This window comes from Sardina pilchardus, chromosome 4, assembly GCF_963854185.1.
Source record: "Sardina pilchardus chromosome 4, fSarPil1.1, whole genome shotgun sequence".
In the NCBI taxonomy this organism is placed as follows: Eukaryota; Metazoa; Chordata; class Actinopteri; order Clupeiformes; family Clupeidae; genus Sardina; species Sardina pilchardus.
Window position 1 is genome coordinate 24358876 of NC_084997.1, and position 24815 is coordinate 24383690.

General features: G+C 39.6%; 1 protein-coding gene across 1 annotated transcript in view; it reads left to right on the top strand.

Annotated features, from left to right (window-relative positions):
* The first annotated feature begins 95 nt into the window (after window positions 1–95).
* The window catches only part of LOC134078661 (homer protein homolog 1-like), a 35544-nt gene continuing 10824 nt past the window's right edge, over window positions 96–24815 (top strand). The window contains exons 1-7 of the mRNA XM_062534754.1: window positions 96–335; window positions 6581–6637; window positions 17958–17988; window positions 18256–18354; window positions 19890–19980; window positions 20100–20166; window positions 23718–23741. Coding sequence (XP_062390738.1) covers window positions 241–335; window positions 6581–6637; window positions 17958–17988; window positions 18256–18354; window positions 19890–19980; window positions 20100–20166; window positions 23718–23741 — 464 coding nt within the window. The 5' untranslated portion in view covers window positions 96–240. The remainder of the gene's footprint in view (window positions 336–6580; window positions 6638–17957; window positions 17989–18255; window positions 18355–19889; window positions 19981–20099; window positions 20167–23717; window positions 23742–24815) is intronic.

Consider the following 24815-nt stretch of genomic DNA (forward strand, 5'->3'; position numbering starts at 1 on the left):
GAGATAGCATGCAGTTAACTCTCACTTCCATTTCCTGAGAAGTCCAGCCCATAAAAGGTGGTGCCATCTCTGGGTGTGAACAGTCAGGAAGGACACAGTGCACCAGGATATTCTACACACCAAAGTCAAGAGAGCACTTATTTTGCTGTTGATCATCTAACTTACACTGAGTGACCAGCAAAATAGCACAGAGACAAACACATAAGAGGTTAAACGATTTGCCAAGTTTAAACAGGAAAAATGAGCAGCTGCAATGTAAGTGAGACCACAAACGATAGTGAGCACCAGGGTGTGGCTCGCACAACCGACAAAGAGGATGGTAACGACAGTCAACAGTAAGTTCAGGAAAACTGTTACTTTGATCATTCTAGACTTAAGAACTGGAAATGGAAAATCAAAATATAAAAATGTACTTGATGAATCTATTTCGGACATACGAGTGGTGGAGCTTTTGCAACAACTATTGCTGCTGATGTTCATTTTTCTTGCTACTATAATATTTCAAATGAAACCTGTTTTTTATTGTTGTTTTCAACAAACAAACCCAGCCAGCAATGTCTTTCACAGTAATAACAGCATGGACAGCAGTATTGACCACTGTCATACATGGTAAAAGTGATAGTTTGTGTAAAATAATTAGCTGTTAACATAGTTTGTAATTAATTACAAACTAGGATTAAATCCTTTACCAACACTACCGCCATGCCACTTTTGTCATAATGCTTAAATCTATTATCGCACTACTGAACAATATTCATAATTCAATCACATATACAGAACGTGTGTGTGTGTGTGGTTTTGACAATTCAGGCAATACGATTTATACCATAGTCAGCTGTTTACCATCTATTCATTGCATGAGTCAAAAGTCTTTGTGTCAAACAAACAACAATTATTTACATTTATAAAATTTCTTGTGGTTAAAACTTTGTTTGCATGTATAATGAATGCAAATTTGTTCAAAGGCAAAGAAAAGAGTGCCTAGGGTACTAGATCAGGGGGGGGGGGGGGGGGGGGGGGGTGGTATGGAGTCAAAATCATGCCATAAAGATTTTGTGCCCGTGAAAAGATATTCACATGTGTAATAGAGTTTTGCCGCTGTATAAAACATTTGTGCTTGTGCACGGAAACTTTGTACTTGTAGAAACATTTTGTGCATGTGCAAAAAAAAATTGTCTTCGAGGATATGATTTGCACAAATGTAGAACCGTAGTACGTAGTAACATGTAGTAGTAACTAGTTATTATGAAAGTTAACGTCGCCCATAAAGGTTAACAGACTCATTTTGGTTTCATATCATCGTAGGCTACTTTGGGGTTAGCTTATCTGTGACCACATTCTTAACTCATTCACTGCCATTGACGTCTATATACGTCAATTGCCTTTTTCAATGGGGAGGGCTCCTGGGTGGGCTTGGGAATGATCTGACAGAGTTTCAGACTTGTAAACAGACTGTACTAGCGATCCGAGCCGCTAGATGGCAGCAGTGCCATTTGGATGATTAGTATCTGCCTAGAGTGCACATGCAGAGACATATACAACAAGCAAATACACTGAAGATCGACCACAGTGGATCTAGTTTGCACGCGATGCAGGGAATAAATATGCTTACTTACATCAAGGATGGAAAACATGTGAACGGTATGATCCATTTACATTGGATATTGCTATATAGACTAACAACAGCTTTGCTAATGCTAGCCTACCATCCTGTTCAGAGTCTATAGCGACCATCAGAGTCCCTAGCAACCTTGAAGAGACTGACGAGATAACAGTGCAATTGTGGTTGACATACTACTGAAACGTTAATGTTAAAAAGTTGATTTTAACAAAAAGATCATTTTCTCAATTTTTTGGTCAAAAACAGGTGTTTTTAGCAAAACTAACCCGTGATCTACTGACGATTACTAAAATACGGAAAACGATAGAAACAAACCGTTTTTTCCTGCTGAAAGAAGAGAGTCTACTCTTTCATTTGGTACCTTCGGTGTTTACATAGTCATAAAGCTCACCGTTCGGTGGATCGGTGGAAAAACAGTCAAAATGCTGTAAAACGTCTGGCAGTATGAAGCGCTCTGCACTGAAAATCGCTGGCAGCCAATGAGTTAAAGGCCGTAGTGCAAGTTAATTTTCTAACAAATTTGCATTATTAGCTTGTTGGTACTACTCATTCAAACTGTTTTCCATTGTTTTTGATGTTGTTGGGTGTCACAAAACGGAATATAATACACAAAAGTATACTATTTTGGTTTGCAATTCTTCTTTCCCCCTCAATGCACTCTCTATTACATCACATTGGGACAGAACAAGCCCCCTTCACCATAGATATATAAAGCTACGGCCTTTAAGAATGTGTTCACAGATAGCTAACCCCAAAGTAGCCTACCATGACATGAAACGAAAATGAGTCTGTTAACCTTTACGGGCGACGTTAACTTTCATAACAACGAGTTACCACTACATGTTACTGGGATATAGTTGGTGTCGACTGCCGTAACAATAGAGCACAGACATAATTGTTGACGTTTTAATGGGTCATAAGACATACTGTTTAAGGCTAACTTTTCCTTCTCTAGCCGTCAGCAGCACCGGTTCAGGCAACAAGTCGGTGAGCAGCGCTGATTGGTTAAACAGCAGGCAATGCAACGTGCTGATTGGCTCTCTCAAAACTAGGGTTGGGCATCGATAACCGGTTCCGTCTTGGAACCGGGTTTAACTTATCAATTCCATCGACATCGTACGTCTTTTTTGTTATCGATTCCCTTAACGATTCCCTCAGCCTGCATGACGTCGGACCTTTTCCGGTTTTCCTGAAATTTTGTGTTACTACACGCCCTCTGCGACGACTCATACTACAAGTCAAATCGTGTAAGGGTAGTAATACCAGCAATATGTTAAAACATTTGTCCGTGAAGCATGGATTAAGCTCCAAGAGTGTCATGTGTTTGACAGACTACGGAGGGGTGCTACGTTGCCCGGTCCAGGGCTCCAGAGTGTATGCGCCCAAAATGTTTAAGAGTGTGCCTGAAAATAATTCTAGGTGCACCTGACGCTGCTCGGGTGAAAGCATACGTTTCCTTCACGAGTTTTAATTGTAGACTATGCGTGCAACTTTGCCAAACTGTTTAAGTAACCCCCTTGGCCCACTCCCTCTCCCTCTCCCTCTCTCGTGCGCGACACCCTTCCCTCGACATGCACATTCACAATCGTGAAAGCAATGACGCATAGAAGACAACTAGCGACATTATAATTAATTTCGGTTAGCATCATAGCGTAGGCTACTGCACAAATTTGATTCAAACTCTTGCATTCAAGTTGACTGATCATCTCAATGTTTTCCAACTCTAAGACTCAAAAGGGCCTGTCCCAAGGAGACAAAGTATTAGCCTACCTTGCAACTTAAACACACGTGGGGAAACAGAACAGTCCAACCAGTAGACTAGCTAGCCAACTATGCTACTTTGTTTACAATTTGAGGCTTCAAGCCGACAGCTGAATTAAAGAGGCAGAGTTGTAATATGAATAGTCATGAATGTCATGAATATCAGAAATGTCAGCAGTAGGCTATAGATTAGAATATATAAAGAATTATATTATATTATATATATACACTGTAGGCTATACATCTTTATAATTCTTTATAAAGAATATGTATATTCCTTATTGTGTTTTAAATAAAGACAAGCTTTTTCTACGCCTTATTGTTAAAAAATCATTCACATTATATGAAAGGAGAGCGATAAAAGGTGACCTTTTGGCGTTAAAGGCGATGCAATGAAAAATGTGGGTGCACCTACATTTTTTGGGAATCGATAAGAGAATTGATAAGGAATTGGATTGATAGGCAGAATCGATAATGCCATCGATATTGATAAAAACTTATCAATACCCATCCCTACTCAAAACCGTGCTAAAATCCGCTGATTGGCTCTCTTTTTGGTACTGAAGCGTATTGCATTCACGAAAAGAAAAAAAACGGATCCTGTTTTTCTCATAGACAGTAAAATATATGGACAGAGCTATCACGTAGATGTCAGCAGAGACCGAGGAAGCAAATTTCAACTTTTTTTTTGGGTCTACTATTTCCTTCATAGGTCTCCTGCGCAGGCTCAGGTGTCGTATATGTGACGTAGGCACGTAGTCTGACCGAGTCTGACCTATGGCGACGCTTTACTCTCTATGGACGCATGTGCATTCCCACGTTAGCATTGATTTCGGAAAAAGTATATTACTCTGCCGATAAAACAGTTACGAGATTATGACGCCAATTTCACAATGTAGTATGCACTCCGACAATAGAAAATGTACATATAAAGGCTTAAAACGCTCCAGCTGTAACATTATTTGATGTCAAAAGTGGCGCTTATGCCCCATAGGATTCAATGGAATGGCCAGTTAGCACTGGTCTACTTTTTAGCATGGCGGCCGCCATACTGTCTACACTCTCAGAACGTTCGCTTCCCCCTTGGTTTTTCTGAATTAACGAGTTTGTTATCATGTCAATTCAGAAAAACAGCCCTGTTTTTCTGAATTAACATGGTAATTAACTCGTTAATTCAGAAAAACAGAACAGGCCCGGAGGCTACTGAAACATAGCCTGTGGCGTAACGCATTAGAGCTAGTTCATATCAGCTGGGTTTTCTGGAATAGGCCTACCTTGCAGTCTAGCATAGATATATATATTGACTAGATGTCGCTTTGACTGCTGCAGTTCATAGGAAGGAATGCGTCAATAGAGACACCATCTTACAGCGGGGTTCTACTCCACTTAAATGCATTGGCGTCAATACAGGCAAAGATCTATCGAAAATTAAATCACCATAAATCGTCAAAATCTCAAGCGATTTCGTAGTGTTTTGGTTTGTTTCAACTGACAAACGTGTATTTACGTCGAGTCCAGAGAAAAACTAAGCTTTTTAAAATGACGAAGATAAACTTACCCGTCTAGCCCCATTGACTCCCATTCATGCTGCGGTAGCTCACGACCGCCGCTAGACGAACTCTGAGTGAACTCACTCAACCAGGTTTGATACACTGGCAGGCTCTGGTTGAGGCTGCTGCTTGTCTCATTGACTCAAGTTGTAATCTCACCAGAAGTTGCTGTTAGATGGTAAGTTGTTTGAACATTTACTTCTGTGCTTAAACACGGTCTGATACTACATAGGCCAATCCTTACTTTTATAATCATGTGGCGATGCGTTTGGCGAATGCGATGTAGTTTACTCTAATTCACAAATGGAAAAGCCACTATAACGGTGATTTTCTGACGTTTCAACTGAGAAACAGAGTTTGACATCATTGTGAGAAATTGCCGAATTTGTCGCTAGTCAATAGATAAGATTTTAATCACTCGGGATGCCCAAAAGTAGCTAAATATGTAACACTGGACAACACAGGTGAACTAGTTTAGAGCTTCAGAATCCCCGCTTCAAGATGGCGCCGGTGTTGACGTATGCTTAGAAGCTCAAGGCGACATCTAGTCAATATATATATCTATGGCAGTCTAGGTAGAGAAAAGACGTTGAAATGTGCGCAGGTACTTTCACCGATAACCTCGGCGGGATTAGATTAAATAAAAATGATCGATAATGTTAGAATATTCATGATTCTGCATTGACCTTTTATATAGGCTATTGAATGAGAGGAGTATGACGCTCGTGCACGCCTGCATAAAGTTGTGCGCAGCACAAAATATAAAATTACTAATTCAGAGAGAACTTGGACAAGCAACTTTCATTAATTATTAGGCTACATTCTTTAGTTTGGCTGCTTAAACGATATGACCATGACCGCTCTTCTGGTAGGAAAGTGCACGCACACACGAAAACATTTTGATTTAGGCTGTATTTACATTTTATGCTGAGCACAACTTTATGCAGGCGGCTGCTTATAAATAGACCTAGGCTACTAACCTACATTGAATTGCGCGTGCGTGCATGAGCGTCACACTCTCATTATCCCATAGCCTAAAAGGTCAATGCAAACATTTCTAACATTTATAGGGCTTACTGATCATTTCTATTTAATCTAATCCTGTTGACGTTGTCGGTGAAAGATGCCTGCGCACATTTCAACGTCGTTTCTACCTATACTGCAAGGTAGCCTATTCCAGAAAATCCAGCTGATATGAAATAGTTCTAATGCGTCACGCCATATGTTTCAGTCGCCTCCGCCAGGCCTATTCTGTTTTTCTGAAATAACAAGTTTATTAACACGTTAATTCAGAAAAACAGGGCTGTTTTTCTGAATTGACATGATAATAAACTCGTTAATTCAGAAAAACAGGATCCGTTGCAATGCAACGAAGACATATCCTCGAAGACATTTTTTTTTTTGCACAAATGTTTCTACAAGTACAAAGTTCCGTGCTCAAGCATAAATGTTTTATACAGCGGCAAATCTCTATTACACATGTGAATATCTTTTCACGGGCACAACATCTTTATGGCATGATTTTGACTCCATAGGGTGGGAGTGATTTTTAACAAGTACTAAAGCAACTCAGGGAAACTGTACTATTGTTTGTTTTATTGGGCAGTCACTGTTAGATATGTAACAGTCTTTCTTCCTTCCCATTTAGACCTTCTCCAATAGCTCCCCAACCAGTCCATGGGCAGGATGAGGAGAAGAACGATGTGTAAGTTATAGGACAGAATGAACCAAACCTGAGCATTTACTGTTTGTTGTCCTCACATTACTACCCACCTGTCAAAGTGTAAAGATCTCGATCCCCTAAAAAACATGCATACCTTAATGGAACACTTCACCGTTTTTTACGTACGTCCGTCTGTCCGTTAGCAAGATAACTCATAAAGTAATGGGTGGATTTCGATGAAATTCAGGGAAGGTCGGACATGACCGAAGGAAAAAAACGATTCAATTTTGGGAGTGATCTGTAAATCCGTCGGGATTCCGGAGGCATTTATGTATTCTGAGTGATTATTTGCACCCGGGTGTAAATAGTGGAATGGAGGCATTTTCTTATTTGCACCCAAACCTAAAATGCGTGCAATCCAACATAGCGGGACCATCTTGGCAGGAGATGGCCTACCTAAATCTAACAAGTTAGGATTATTAAAACTATATTTGAGATGGGAAAGTGGTGCTAAATTTCCACAAACTTTATTCAGTGAACGGGTAAAGCCGTCCGTTTGCAAGCAAAATTAAGAAATACGATCTTTTTTAGTTTTGTTTACCGTTACCTAGCAACCCCAACAAGTGAGTGAATAATTAGCATTCTCCCGTTTTGCCTCAACGGGACGTAGTACAGTGGTTAAGTAATCGGGTTACCATGCTCGAAGTATTGGGTTCAAATCTAGGTTGAATTTTTTTTTTTTGCCTGCCAAAGTACGCACGATGACTTCTTTTTTCTTAGATGACGTTACCTCGCGGCAAATAAGAGTTTGTGCTTTTTGAACCTGTCAAAGATTGACTGGTTTTATTTCAGTTATGAGTACAGTTAGGCTTCACTGTAGTTGTTAGTAGAAAGGTTGTGTTTTGACTTTGAGCCCCCAACGCTGCCTGGAAGGCGCTTAGGCATGGGTTAAGGTTAGGGTTAAGGTTAGGGTTAAGGTTAGGTTAGGGTTAAGGTTAGGTTAAGGTTAGGTTAAGGTTAGGGTTAAGGTTAGGAGTAGGATTAAGTGCTTTTAAGTCAACAGTGGCAGCGCTGCCTGGAAGACAACTCAGAAAACAACTCTTTAAAGTAGCTTGTCTTTGATGAAGCTACCACATGACCACTCATTAGCCTAATATTTGTATAATCACTTCCAAGTAACCCAGACATGGCAAAACAGCTAAAAACTGTTCAAAACTAAATTAGGCCTATAGCCTACTGTAGAGCTGGTAAATACACAGGCCTATTGACAGAGAACATGGATGTTAGAAATCGGGTGTAAATAGTAATGTTGATTATTACACTATTTACACCCGGGTGTAAATAGTAATGTTGATTATTACACTATTTACACCCGGGTGTAAATAGTAATGTTGATTATTTGCACCCGGGTGTAAATAGCAATGTTCATTATTTACACCCGGGTGCAAATAGTCTCTGCCTTATGTATTTAGCTTAGTGATGTAATGGCATGGTATGGCCACGTGGTGGCGATCTGAATAGTTTAGGTTCAAATGTATGACAACCTAGGAAGAACAATGCAGGCGGAGGTCTGCTCTCTCTGAGTGCTTTTCTAGTTTCATATTAAACTACGTGTTTCCCTTAACTAAGACGAGTTGATACATACCTCTCACGTTTCAATGCGTGCACTCACTGGCTCTGGGGCTGGTTTCCCGAAGCCTTCTTAACGCTACGTAGTTCGTAACCTCTACCTTAAGCTCTGCCTTAAAGGTATACTATGCAGATTTGGCGATTTCATCGCCGGTTTCGCTTTCACTTTTCATTTTTGCTCGTTTTATGCTTGCATATTTCTCTGCAGAGCTTCCCCTACAGCTTTAGGAGGTGTTCACACGAGGAGGTTTTTATTTACAGAAAACACTTGACCTGGGTGTTTTTTTAAAAGATAGAAAGCCGACAGGGGGTTTTTTTATTCCTCCAAAACAGCACCGAACGTTAATTTCAATTCCCATGACAACTGCCGTTCTAGAGCAGAAGTACCGTTACGTGATTGCTACTGGTTAGCTTAGCTTGCCAGGTGAGCGGATGAAAACGGAGAATTAATTTTTACAATTATGGCCCAAAATCCCACCAATCGACCTCCAGATGGTCTCCTTATGGTAAATGTTGTGGTATAACTTGTTGGTCATGTCGTATAGCTCTACATGTTCACTCACAAGAACAACTAGCTGTTCGGCTGGCATCTTTTTACTTTATTTTGGTCGCCATTTTTTTTTCTGAAAAAAGAACTTGGTAGCACTTTATAATAACCATCCGTTATAAATGGTTAATTGATGCTTTATTTTGCAACTATAATTAAACATTTAATAACTTAATAATCATAAATTAATCATTTGTAGATAACAATCAATGATTACTAAACACATAACTTACACATACTTTATTATCAGCTTATGAAAAAAGAAACAATTTATTTATATATAACATACTAAAAGATATCTGTTTAGTGATAACTTGATTTCAGTTTATTTTATATTAGTAAGCTACATTATTATTTCAAATATCATATTATTAATAATATTATATTGAGTTATTGTTAATGATTATAATGTTGATTGTAGGCCTTTCCATAGCCATATCCTCAACGCCTATGCCCATTACATAGGTCGATTAACTATTGAACTATAAATGATGTTCTATGGATTAACAGCTAGTTAGAAAAACAATTACAATATCTGTTTTTCAGATGGCTATGATAAAGTTGGGTCTTAGTCTTTTATTTGTTAGTAAATCATTTGTAAACTATCTAAAAATGTAAATATCATTCATTGACGGGAAATGAGTTGCATCAAACCTTTTTTGGAGAAGAATTAGGATGGCTATTATAAAGTTGCATCTTAGTCTTTTACATGTTAATAAACAATTTGTAAATTAGCCTATCTAAAAATGGCAATCAATAACTGGAATGCAAACCATCTATGAACACAATGTTTATTTGAAGTTTCACCAAAACATTTATGAAAGTTGACAAAACAATGATCATGAATCAAATCAAAATGGACAACTTCTGTTTTTTCTTGGCAATGTCGTGGAGTAGCCTAAGCGACCCATTGCTATGTTTTCTGGCTAGCCATTCATTCAGGCTAACAAGTCTTCTCCTCTGCAACTGCCATCGTCGTCGATAGGGTTACAGGCGATTTAGTTTCACCATCTAGTTTCCTGATCTTCCCCGACCTTGTAAAATGTCTACTTTTTCTTTTTAATATTTCGTGTCTGAGATAAATGAATTATATGCTTAATTTCTTCTTATAATTCCACATACTTCGAGATCATGTCACGAGCAACTTGTTAACAACAACATAACCTGACGAAAAAAGAACGTTTAGTCACCCTCAGACGTAGTTTCCTGAATTCATTGACTTCAAAATAAGAGTTTGAGATCCCTCGCTTTGGGCTTGCAACTTGCTAGGTTGATTTATAATTTGTAAATTTTGTAATTCATAGCATATTACTGGAAACTAACCATGGTAAATGGAGGCTGATAAAATTATGGCAGGACAGTATAATCGGTCAATGCTTGTATTTTGTATATTGACGTTTCCCTCCACCCCATTGCTGCTATCTTCACAGCTACCAATGCACTTCTGTTCTGGCGCGTATTTTATGGCACAAACTGGACAGAGAAATGATATTTCCTTATGGAATCAAAATGCCTGGTTTAGCAAGGGAGGTGCAACTAATTGAAAGTAAAAAGAATTTAAAGAACCTTATGAAATAGCTGCAGAGGAGAAGACTAGAAAGATTTAGAAAGATTAAATGCAACTGGCTGGTGCGTGTTTGGGATGCTCGGTGTGAAGCACAAACGATGTCGTCTGTTCTAGTGGCAAAAAGGACAAGACAAGCTGGTACCTCTCATCGTCCACAATATTAGAACAGGGACCTTAGTTTTAAGTGATGAATGGCGGTGAGCCTGTCGTCAGCTACTGCCTGCATTTGGGTAGGAGTATGTGAACCTGACACACAGTCAAGCATTCGTCAATGCAGATAGTCTACAGGTTGCCACACAGCACATCGAGAGGGCCTGGCAGAGTTAGCCTACAAGGAGAACATCTCAAGACGCAGGGGGAATCGGACAGCTGACTTGCTAAAGATCACCTTAATTGAGTGGAATGATCGCAATGGTCCACTCTGGGTCGCCTACTCCACGACATTGCCAAGAAATTTAAAAAGAAATTGTTCATTTTGATGTAGGCTAATGTTTCCCATTATCAAATTGTCATGATCATTTTGTTTTGTCAACTTTCAAAACTGTTTTGGTGAAACTTCAAATAAACATTATGTTCATAGATGGTTTTCTCTCATTGATTGTCATTTTTAGATAATTTACAAATTGTTTATTAACATGTAAAAGACTAAGATGCAACTTTATAATAGCCATCCAAAAAAGGTTTGATGCCGTCATTTCCCACCCATTAGGCTAATGATATTGACATTTTTAGATAGTTTACAAATGATTTACTAACAAATAAAAGACTAAGGCCCAACTTTATCATAGCCATCTGAAAAACAAATATTGTAATTGTTTATCTAACTAACAGTTAATCGATAGAACATCATTTATAGTTCAATAGTTAATCAATCTATGTAATAGGCATAGGCATTGAGGATATGGCAATGTAAAGGCCTACAATCAACATTATAATCCTTAATAATAACTCAATATGGCATTATAAATAATACAATATTTGCAATAATAATGTAGTTTATTGATATAAAATATATTGAAATCAAGTTATCACTAAACAGATATTTTTCCGTATGTTGTATATAAATAAATTGTTTCTTTTTTCATAAGCTGATTATAACGTATTTGTAAGTTATGTGTTTAGTAATCATTGATTGTTATCTACAAATGATTAATTTATGATTATTAAGTTATTAAATGTTTAATTATAGTTGCAAAATAAAGCATCAATTAACCATGTATAACGGATGGTCATTATAAAGTGCTACCAAGAACTTTCAATAAAGTTTCACTATGACGCAAACTCTCGTTCATTGGTCAGCTGTCAAAAAAACACTTGACGCAGGGTGTTTTTTCTTGGAGAGTAGAAATTTCTCAACTTGAAAACCACCCGGGGTAGGTGGAAAAAAACGCCGGTGGCGGTGGTTTAAAAAGCGTCCAGTACCTTTTTTAAGAAAACCTCTCTGTATCATAGGAATATAATGTAAAACATCCACCCGCAACCGGTGAAAAATCATCCTCGTGTGAACACGCCCTTAGCGTGTATATTTGACAAAACTCCTCAATCGGTCAGTCTGCCGTGCCTTTTCATGAGACTTTACATGACACTTCCTGGAGTAGAGCATGGGTGCGTGCCTGGTGTCTCCTGAAGTTGCAAGTGTGGTTTTACCGCTACAGACCACTAGAGCGGCCAAAAAAAACACCGTTCGACCGGTAATGACTCATTTAATCATATATAACAGTATGGAACGAATTGATTAACTGAAAAACGTTGCATAGTATACCTTTAAGTACCTCACGCATTTCCCAAAAGCTTCTTTGCTACGAATGTCTTTCGTACGTTGTTTGTTGGTAAGAGTGGTCTGGAGCACTCTTAGATCTCTCTTAGCTGCACCTTAGCAATGCTTCGACTCGCGACGCTAGTCGCCACTGTACACTACAGCAATCTCCGTTATGCATGCAATTCATATGATAAAAAATCACTATTTTGGTTCGCCAATGATTTTATGTAAGTAGGCTAATTTAGAAAATAGTTTCTGGAAATGTTTTCACACAAATATGAAACGTGCACACATTTGAAAATAATTAATAGCGTTATCTTATTTTTGCTTCCCCCCACCGTCTATGTTTAGGCCTAATGCGGGGGCTTGCTTTCATGTTTAATGTTAACCAAAGGCACACAATACTGAATTAGGATGTTGGTCAATCAGCTTTGATTTTAAAAAAAGTCTACATAGCCTACAATTATTTCAACTAAGCACAAACCTCCCCCAAGCAAACATATAGCCTATGCCTCCTGCATTCAGACGGTGATACGAATCACTCACAAAATTAAATAGTTTCTTCCTTGGGTCATTTCAGATCTTCCCTGGAAATTTAATCGAAATCCATAACTTTTAGAGTTAGCCTATCTTGCAAACAAACAGACAAACAAACAAACAAACTCTGCTTTCTATCAAACCTGAAGCGTTCGAATCTTTTTATCCATGCGGGAAACAAACTAACACACCAACAAACAAACCCCGATGAAAACATAACCTCCTTGGCGGACGTAGATCATTTAATTTCTAGCCTACTTTTTATCATTGTGTGCTAATAAGTTCATCCACGTCAAAGTCAAAGTCAAAAGTCAAAGTAAACTTTATTATCCCAAAAGGGAAATTCAAATGGTCAAGGTGCATTTGTACAAACATGTCTTAAGACAAGGAAGACAAAACTTGAGGACAAATAAATAGGTAAAAGACCAATAAATACAGATAAATACACCCCCCCCCCCACACACACACACACACACACACACACATCCCCGGTTCCTCTCCACACAACTACAAGACACACACACACACACACACACACACACACACACAGCACCACAGTGTCAAGTCCTCTGCTGAGAACTGTGTCTTTCATCATTTACCATTCTGATTGCAGAGGGAACGAATGACCTACTGAACCTAGTTGTTCTTATTTTTCTTTGTAGCAGTCTCCCATTACCCCGTTGGCTTAACTGAAATCTGTTGTGTAGAGGATGGGTAGGATCTCCAAGAATACATTCAGCTTTGTGTAGTATAATGTCTTGAAAAAGCTGAGCAGCTGAGGTTTGGTTGCACCCAATAATCCTACTAGCTGTTTTAATAATGCATTGTAATTTGTCCTGATCCTGTTTACGCATACTTCCAAAGACACAGACCAGGCCAAAGGACAAGACACTCTGCAGTACAGACTTATAAAATAGCTCTAAAATGTAGGCGTCCACATTAAAACTACGTAGTTTTCTCAAGAAAAACATTCTTTGTTGAAGTTTCTTTACCTTAGAAATGGCACATTTGTCAAATTTCAATTTATCATCAATCTCAACCCCAAGTATTTGTAGGTGTTAACTCTCTCTACCAGTGTGTTATTGACGACTGTATTTGGTACTACGTCTGCACTAAGTCTGAAATTGATAACCATTTCTTTTGTTTTGCTTGCATTCACATTGAGGAAGTTATCAGAACACCATTCTATGAAGCTCCCTACTTCCTCTTCAAACCTGGTCATTGACAGCTCCCCTGTTTTTAAGAACCCCACCAGGGCAGTATCGTCAGCATACCTTGAAGTTGCGTGAATGTTATGGGGGCGATAGGCTATTATATTATTATCATTATTAAGCAATGTTTTTTGGTGCAAAGAACGCTTTCATAAGACTGTCATGCCTCCGCATTAAATAAAAAATCGATTTCTGAGCAATGGATGTCACCTAATTCAGCACCTTCATGGTGGACAGTGCCTTGTACGTCGGACGTAAGGAGCTTTTCGTAAGAAGACTCCTAAGTTCAGGAACCACAACTATAAAGGTAAACAACGTTGGTAAGTTATACCTTTGGAGTCCTCGTAGCTCGCTAAGAGTGAACGTTATCGGGAAACCGGCCCCTGGTGCGCAGCGCTACTTTGATAGCACTTAGCTAGCCCAGTTCATTCATTTGGATCCAAACAGCGATGAATTTAGAAACGACCAAATGTTTTCGCTATTAAATTACAGTAACACGAGTATAGTCACACGACCATGTATGGTGAGACAAAATAAAATGTGGTGCATTTCTAAGCGGGTAAGAGGATAACTATGTTGTGTGGTGGAATAACAATTGGGAGCTCTTCGACTCGGCGTAGTAATATCATCACTCTTGCACTTTCAGTTTCACTTTGGAATGAGGATATTACTGCACCGAGTGTAAGTGCTCCCACTTAGCTTCATTTCTTATCACTAACAATCAGTGATGAAAAATATTCCATATGATTAAAGGTGCAATCAGCGATTTTACAGGGAGTTTCATTTGTTTGTGTTTAATGTTTATATTCAATTTATTAGCACACTTTTGTCCAAAAATACATTATATTTGAACTAATGACCAAATGAAACACACTAGAGAGGTAGCTCACCCCTACCATCAGTATTCCCAGAGAAACTTCATGGAAGGTTTTGTGTTTGTTTTGTTTCCAGTTTATTAAAGGGACATTGTGTAAGCTTGAGGAAATTTCATTGTGAAATTCTCCCATCTAGCGGTTAGGGATTATATCGCATCCTATACGGACTACGGCAAGCCATCTCACGTCAAAAACATAATGCCCAAAGATCTGCGACGAGACAAAACTGTTGCGGAGGTGTGAATTAAATGCAATTTTCTTTTACTGTCTATGATTAAACGTTGCACATCGTTGCCAGCATTTGCAAGCCGTTGCAAAGCATTCATTAGGTTGTTGCAGTATAAGCTCATCTCGTCGTGAATCTACCAAGACAATGGCCCTAGTTCCAGTCTCCTAGTCAAAACAGAACTTTTCTCTATTATCGTTGCTTGTGTGTGATGCCAATAAAACTCACTTTCGGACACGTAATAAATGATTTCACTTTGCCTGTTAACCGAGCTGGTTAGCACAGTAGGCCTAAGTTAATGGGAAAGGGCTAGTCAGGCTTGCTACCTAGGTAGCCAAGGACTGTGGTTAAACTTGTTGTTGCAAACTAACCTGAAATAACATAAAACCGAAACTTCTCCATTGTCATCGCTTGAACGTGATACCAATAAAACACACTTTCGGACACAACAAACCATTTCATTTAGCCTGTTAACCGAGCTAGCTCGCTAACGTTTGCACCGTAATGGGAAGTGTTTGCTAGCGGTTTTGTACACAACCTTGTAAGCTGTTTACAGCTCCTCGAGTCACGGTAAAATGTCATGTTTGGTACAAACCTAATTAAGAAACACTTATGATGTGGGTGCTTGCGTTTCTTTACGAATCTGCAGTCTTAGTTGGTATAGAAATGACTGTGACAGGTAAGAGGGCAATAATATGGTGCCCGTGAATGTTTTGCAACTAACCTGAAACATCCTCCTCCGTTCAGCAAATTTGTATAACTTTGTAGAACTTCTAGTTCTAGTAGAACTATGGTAGGTTAGTTTATCAACTGTCTGTGGGTCTAGAAAGCCTTTTATGTGGCTATGTAAACTAAACTAAAGGCCATTGCGGAGACAGTGACAGATCACGATCAAAGTTACTTTATTTGTTTATTTGGAAAATACAATTTCAGTGTTGGAATGTCAGATAGACAGGTGGCTTGTTGAAAACGGGTTCATAACTTACATCGCTGAATGTAGGAAATGGATAGATCCGAGATATGGTCTCTGCCATAGACATAGCTATGGTCTCTGCCTTCAGAAGTCAAAGACGGAGCTGTAGTATTTCGCATATGTTTACTTTCCGTCGTACTGCGCAGACTCGTACTCAGTTCGTGACGTTAGCCTGCTGTAACTCGTCTGATAGATCGAAAACCTCTGAAATTGTTAACGTTCGTTTTTTAATATTATTATTATGTGTACTTGCCTCTAGGTAATGCTTTACCATATCAAACAGTAGGTTACCGTAGCCTACACGCATTTCCACTGATCTTGCGAATGACTCTCCGTCATGGTTTTCGTGCAGGCTCACTCAGCTTCTTATCCAAAACATTACGGGCGAACGTTAGCTTCCCTAACAGACATGCTAAAATACTTCTTTACGGGAAACCAACGTAATATACGGGGAAGAAGTGAATTAATTTTGCCTTCGATACCCTATATACTAGAATACACAGAAGCTGTAAGGGAGACAAAGGGCACATGTTACATGAAGTTATGGGATCGCAAAAAAATCTGAAATCTATGGCAGTCCAAGGGAGTTAGCAGAGTGTTGATCACCAGCTCATTTCGTGTTTCTACTTCCGGGAATATGCCTGCCCCCTTGATATGGAGAGCCGGGTCTGAGCTATGAATATTCAAATGAGGACTTCTGAGCCAATAGGAATGCTTCGAATTGGTGGTAGTGGTAATTACCAAGGGCACATTTTTGTCTTCAGAAAACCTGTGAATATACCGCAGACTCAGACTCTCTGTACATTATGAATGTACAAGAGAATGGTAGGACCTACAGGCGAGAGTCCAGAATGAATTTAGAGAGTCCAGAATGAATTTAATCGAGTCAGTACCTTCCGGAAATGTCGCTGCGGCAGCTGCGCAACGCTTCAACAACACTTTACTAACATTTCCGGAAAGGTACTGACTCGATTAAATTCATTCTGGACTCTCTATCCGACCACATAAAGACGTGGGGATACTTCGGTTTGGCTTTAGGGACCCTCTACTCACTACCACGTAAGTGTAGTGTTGTTTGGAACAGTAGAAGAGGTATAAAAATAGCGTTTTGTTGTGGCGAAAGGACCTGCCCCGGTCACTTACAGGCTAACGAGTTTTGGCTAAAAACGGTGAACTCGAACTTTCTCAAAATACATCCGAATGACATGATTTTGGTGTCAACTCAACGTATGTACTCCCAATAGTCCGAAAAATTGATCTAAAGTGCATTTCACTCCGGATTATCCCTTTAAGGCCTAGATACACTGCCCAGACTCGAGCCAACACCCAACTCCCAATGTTGGCGTCGCCTAGCGTTGGCTGAGATCAGCCGCTGCGACGCTGCGACGTCAATCGACCCCGTCACCGTGAAAACTTTGTGTGCCTGCGCAAACACTCCCCTGGGGGATGGCACCAGGAGGTGGCTAGTCTCGTGAGCAGCACATAAACAAAGCACGCATTTCAATTACATTACATGCTTTTCACGTGTCCGATGTCTGCTAGTCAAGAAAGCATCTTGTTGTAGCCTAGGCTAGTAGTAGCAAAACTAGAAAGTGCTAGACTAGCAAACAAAGCAAGCTATTTCGTTTTGCAACCAACACGGACAACTAGTAGTAAACAAAACAAACCAAACCAGCCTGTGCTACACTAGCAAACGAAGCAAGCCAAGGGGTAGCCATTTCCAGGTGAAACCAACACCTCCCACACAGTGCGTGTCTGTACACGTCACACACGCAATTAGCACTACCAATCAGAGTACCCCAACGCCCAACAACCGACGCCGGAAGCTAGCCCCGACTGAGCAAGCTCAAAGTCTCTCGACGAGGTCCCGACGGGAAAAAAGTCTCCCGACCACCTCCGACGAACTGGGACACACCGGACCAATTTCTTCCCAACCCCAGCCAACTCCTCCAGACGTCCAGCCGTCGGGTTGGTGTATCTCCCGCTTTACACTGCAAATATGTAACCTGATCACAGTTTCCATTTGTTTTTCACCCAGTGAACAAGTGGAGAATCAACAGGTATCGCAGGTAATGCGCACATGCTTGCTGTCACCATTTTCCTGTTGTTGTAGAATGAACTCAGACTTTCAAAATTACTAGCCGTACAAGCCTTATGCTTACATAAGGTGTGTGTGTGTGTGTGTGTGTGTGTGTGTGTGCGCGTGTGTGTGTGCGTGTGCGTGCGTGTGTGTACGTGTGTGTGCGTGCGTGTACGTGTGTGTACGTGTGTGTGTGTGTGTGTGCATGCGTGCGTGCGTGCGTGCGTGCACACGCACGTGTGTGTGTGTGTGTGAGATGGAGGAAAAGAGGAAGAAGGAGGAGACAGCAATGCCGTCCAGCCGGGACCTGCAACAGCAGCGCGAGAATCTCAAGCGGCAGCGAAGACAGGTGGTGGTTAGTTGGCTTGTGGGCTTCCAGAGACACTGTGTGTGGGACAGCACAAGTGCTTTACTCAGCCTCACAAGACAAGTGTGAATAAAGTCAGATGGGTTTTCTTCAAGTGATCCGCTTCAAGCGAGCTGCTATGGAAAGCTGAAGGGAAAGTCAGAGGTTCACTGTTAAATAATGTTAGGGTTGCCCAATTTATCAAATCATATTACTTTACAATTGCATGAAACAGTCTAGTTATGAATGAAACACATCCTTATTGTGGTCAAATAGTCATTCCGATTTGAGTAATACACTTTTTCTAATTGAATAAAGAATGGTAAGCGTATACTGTATTAACCTGACTCTCGCCAGATCCTTGTAGTTCCGCCATGCTCCACCAGAGGCGTTTCGCTGAGCTCCACACAAAGATCTGGGACCGAGTAGCCTGACGAGCCAGACCCACATCAAGATGTAGGGTCTGGACACTCACCGTAGACAGGGCTCAATCGGAGGGGTGGGATAAACAGTTGTCTTTCAAATTCCCTCCCCGCAATAGGATAACGCTAAACGAATCATCTTGTTTTCAAGTAGCAGCAGGATGCGTAACCTTCCCTCTCCACGCAATAGGACAACGCTAAACGAATCATCTTCTTGTTTTCAAATAACAGGATGCGTTACCGTCGCAACTTCTGGTCGCATGTCAGTCACCATTATGTTAAGCCCTGTGATTGGCCCGCTGGTGCTGGGGGTTCTCAGCTCCCTGCCTCAATGGATTGTGCCTAGACTGCCCCGCCAGCCAAATTACATTTGCTGCCGCTAGGGGCGTCTAGATTTCTAGGCTAGGGACCGAGGGCAATGCAAACTAATTCAAGGGAACAAAAAATAATGAACCAATCAGGATCGCCAGGCGGGATTTCATGATAGATGTGACGTACTGTAGCGCCGAAGCGACGGCTTGATTCAAACAACAATGGTGGCACACAGCGAGGAGTTGTGTGCTTATATTGATTCTGCTATTTCAACTGTTTTGTCGTATCTGTTGAATATTCATTCTTTAAAAGATGAACAGAGAATGATTTTGAAGGCATTTATTGGTGGCAAGGATGTTTTCACTCTTCTTCCGACCAGGTTTAGCAAGAGCTTGAAGTAGCACGTCATTCAAGACAACGGACAAGTGGTTTACAAGGATTTTTTTACAAGGCCCCGCCTTCTGAAATACATCTCCTATTGAGAAGTCCCAGATCCTTGTGTGCAGAGCTCAGTGAACTACATGGATCTGGCGAGAGTCAGGTTACTGTATACTAGGGGGGAAGGGAAAATAGGGTTCTCCACATTTACTAAACCACAAAACATTAGATTAAGTAAAACTCATGTTTTCTTTCAAATACAATGTTATTACCTTGAACGAATGCCTTGATGTCACCATTTCATTGTGTTCCCATGAGTAGGCTATTTGCAAGAACACTGAGATAATCATGCAGCCAGCAATGTTGCCAGCTTCATCAATGTGCTCACATATTTGTGTTTGAGTGTGTGTGTTGTGTGTTGTCATATTTCAGCCTACACCTACACACTTGCCAGCCACTGTGTCTGCCCATATGAACTTAACAACTACAGCCCCCCACAGTTCCATTGGACTCAGTCAGACAGGTGAGAGGACCTGTGCGATTGTTGCTCTGTCAGGTTGTGCCGTGTGTATGCTTGCTTGTGGTAATGAGGCTGGCATTTGTCTGGGGTCTGGATTTGACCAAAAATGTTTGATTGGACAGACCCTAACTCGGCCTCTGAGGGGATGCCCACCACCATAAGTGTCTGCTCTGTCTCCACACCATCCAGGTACACAACACACATTTTGTTCTTCTCTCTGCCTGAAAGTGTTGTATGTATCAGTATCCTTTTGGCCCTAAAAGGATATAGTGATTTCCTACTGTAATGTGTCATTGTGGTACTGAGTGACTGGACATTTTCATTTCCCTTTTCCTATCTATCTATTTACCCGCTGTGTTTTTGCAGATGAATGTTGTTAGTTTTTTTGTTTTTTGTTTTTAAACCATATCAACAAATATTAAGTAATAAGTGAGTTATGAATGTGCTTCAGTCTTAATTTCTTACCACTGAAAAACACATGTCATTGGATTAACTATAATGTGGACATCCTCATTATTTGAGAATTACATCCTAAAGAGAAAATATGTTGTCAGGATATCATAATTCTTCAACTATTGTGAATTGAACTGGCTACACCAGACGTGATAGTGGCTTATACACTGTAAAAAAGGAAAAGTCAGGGCTGTCCAATTTATCAAACCACATTCCATTTAATTACTTAAAATAGTCTAGTTTTGAATGAAATACAACCGTATTGCGTTAAACAGTCATTCCAATTGAGTAATGCATTTTTTCTGATTGAATCAAGTAATGTAAGCTGGAAAAGGAAAAGAGAGTTTGTCACATTTACTACATGACAAAACATCAAATTAAACTCCTGTTTTTCTATCAAACACAATGTTATTACGTCAAACTGACATATTTTGCCACAGCAATGAATTTATCCATCAGAATCATGTTACATCAATGTGAAGTAAGTATTGAACCAGTAAGGCAAAGGAACATGTGGGATGTCTTGGTGTCAACAATTTCATTGTGTTCCCATGAGCCTATGCTGTGCTTTGGAGCCGAGTTTTGTCTTACTGTACATTATGCTTTGAGATAACCATGCATGGTTCCCACCATGCATTAGGTATCGAGCTTGCACAAAGTATGAGTGGTGCCAAAGCATGTGTTTCCAATGAATGCTTCTTCAAACTGTGGCCCACCATATTCAAAGTTGTCCTTTATCGGCTATAACCACACTATATGTTTACAAAATCGGGTAGCGTATTTGTAGTTTCATGGAAACTGCAAATTTGACTTGTTTCGATGTCCCAATACATACAGTACTTCGTGCAACATTCTGTAGGCCTACCTTGTCTGTGGACATTGTTATTTGCTGGATAAACAAATAGCCTGCGTGCAACAGAGGAAGAGTGCTTTAGCGGTAACACTTTACATTACAGATCGATAATAAGTGGGTAATGTTTTGGTAATGCAATTTAATGGTAATAATAGTTTTAAACCACGAATAATTATACAACAGTTAGGTCCGGTCGAACGATTTAGCAATATCTAATTGGACGAGACGCGTTCTATCAGTGGTGGTGATATTAAGAGTCATTGCATGAGAAAACCAGGCAGAGGTGGGAAGATGGGGGTCGGCCAAATCGGCTCATACTTTGTATATGTGATAAGTATGTGGAACTATGAACAGCCATATACTTAAAACCCTCCAGCTGTTTTTTGTTATGGAGTTCTGGGACCCCTCTCAGAGACCCTCAAAAATCCAACAATTCATGGCTGAAAATGACTGAAATTGCCATTTACCCTGATTATCCTGATAAAGATATGAACATAAGCTTTATATTTCCATAGAGCCTAGGTAGCATAGTTTTAAAGACCAAAAGGTGCACCGAGGGGTTATCTACACCACTGAAAGCAGAATGTCCCCCCCTCTAAATTTCGGTCATTTTTAAGAAGCATTATCTCGTATTCGCAGTGGCTTTGGTGGATGGTTTTACTGTTGCTGGAGAAAGGAACATCTACTGATTCAAAAACAATTGTCGTCTAATTGGGCCACACATAATGTGTGCCGTGCCAGGAGGGTCTTTAGCAGAATTTGTCGTGTTTTGGCCTATGATAAACCATATTCTGATCGCCATCACATGGCCATACCATGGCATTACATCACAAACAGATTTAATGCCAGATGTTTGCGATGTAATGGCATGGTATGGCCACTCGGTGACGATCTGAATAGTCTAGTTTCAAATGTATGACAACCAAGAGCATCAATGCATGCAGAGGTCTGCACTCTTTGAGTGCTTTTCTAGTTAATTAAAGCTTTCTTTAACAATTTGTCATACAGTGACACAAAAATTGACCATAAATTACCCTATAGTGAGATATTATTACCTGGTTTATTATACTCCAAAATCCGAAAAAATACCGGAAAGACCCTCCTGGCACGGCGCACATTACGTGTGGCCCAATTAGACGACCATTGAATCAGAAGATGTTCCTCTGTCCAGCAACAGTAAAACCATCCACCAAAGCCACTGCGAAAGTGAGATAATGCCTCCTAAAAATTATCAATTTTAGAGGGATGAAAATTCTGCTTTCAGTGGTGCAGATAACCCCCTAGTGCACCTTTTGGTCTTTAAAACTATTCTACCTAAGCTCTATGGAAACATAAAGCTCGTGTTCATATCTTTATCAGGATAATCAGGGTAGAAATGCCCATTTCAGTCATTTTCATCCATGAATTGTTGGATTTTTGAGGGTCTCTGAGACGGGTCCCAGAACTCCATAACAAAAAAGAGCTGGAGGGTTTTAAGTTCCACATACTTATCACATATACAAAGTATGAGCCGATTTGGCCGACCCCCTTCTTCCCACCTCCTGCTTGTTCTGCCTGGTTTTCTCGTGCAATGACTCTTAAGCAATATCACCACTGCTGACTCTTCACAGCTAATAATCACTCCGCGACGGTTGAATCTTCGCTTTGATTTAACCAGAGACGGTATTCAATGTTCTTTGAGTTAGCAGTTGTATAGCAACCAAACACGTCCTGAGCTAGGCCTACTTCGCAGAGTGGAGGAACTGGGCTAAACAAAACAATGGCAAATAAGAAATTATCCTTCCAAAAAATGCACTCTGGTATCATTGTTTTGTTGGCAATGGAACTGTTGTATAAAAGCATTATCACACTCGTGGTCGTGGTGTTGTTGGCCAAATATCGCCACTCCCACTAGTGCGGTAATGCTTAATTAATGTGTAATTTCTAGTAATTACTGTGCAATTACCATATGACAACAATGCAAATAACTTAGATTTAAGGGTAAAACAAAAATGGTAATACCTGCTGTAAATATGTACTCACCGAAGCAATAAATATTTAGGATTTACTTTTGACCAAGTTATTTGCATTGTTGTTGTATGGTAATTGCACATTAATTGTCTAGAAATTACACATTCATTATTTGTAATATGTGGTTTAAAAATAATATTACTATGAAATTGCATACATATTACCATAACATTACCCACTTGTTACCGATCTGTAATGTAAAGTGTTACCGCTTTAACATTGATGTTGCAGTAGTAAGTACATCTGAATGCCTACTTTCCATGTATAACATAATGTTGAAATTATGTAAATACTTCATTTGAACTTCATTCAATCAATTTCACTGAAACTACTTGATTAAATTAGGTTATCACAGCATAAATCAGTTTCATATTTCATTCATGTAACCAATAAAATCAAGTAAATCCAGCATTTACTTTTTCAGTGAGGAAGAAGCATATCAACAAAAGTAAGTTATGTAAATGGTCTTTATTTCCTTTCGCTGATAACATGTATTTCATTGATATCCTAACAGTGTAGTTCATAGCAACACTTTCAGAGTTTGAATTCAAATAGCAAAAAAGGGCTTAAAGGGCTTGAAAAGCAAAGGGTTTATAAAAATACATACAGTGGGTATAGTAAGTATTCACACCCATGCTAAAGTTGACTAAAAAGAGGAATATAAAATCATCTTTTGAGAATTGATTGTAATGCCTTAATTCAAAAAATGAGTAAAAATCAAACCGCTAAGGACACTAATTTTCTTTGTGATTGAAGAATGTATCGTAAATAGATAAATGTTCTTCCTTAAATACAGGTTGCATAAGTATTCAACCCCTATGTTAAATTCCCATAGGAGCAGGAGGATTTTTTATATGTTTTTATTTTTAAAGGCCAGCTATTTCATGGATCCAGGATATTATGCATCCTGATAAAGTTCCCTTGGCCTTTGGAATTAAAATAGCCCCACATCATCACATACCCTTCACCATAGATAGAGATTGGCATGGTGCTTTTTCCAGTTAGCCTATTAGCCTGTTTGATTTGCATTGAGCTCAATGAGCATCAAACAGGCTAATTGGCTAACTGTAAAAAGCACCATGCCAATCTCCAGCTATGGTGAAGGGTATGTGATGATGTGGGGCTATTTTAATTCCAAAGGCCAAGGGAACTTTATCAGGATGCATAATATCCTGGATCCATGAAATAGCTGGCCTTTAAAAATAAAAACATATAAAACATCCTCCTGCTCCTATGGGAATTTAACATAGGGGTTGAATACTTATGCAACCTGTATTTAAGGAAGAACATTTATCTATTTACGATACATTCTTCAATCACAAAGAAAATTAGTGTCCTTAGTGTTTTGATTTTTACTCATTTTCTTGAATTAAGGCATTGCAATCAATTCTCAAAAGATGATTTTATATTCCTCTTTTTAGTCAACTTTAGCATGGGTGTGAATACTTACTATACCCACTGTATATTTAGGTTGCAAAAATAATTCATTGGAAAGAGCAAGTGATTTATATTCATGACTATT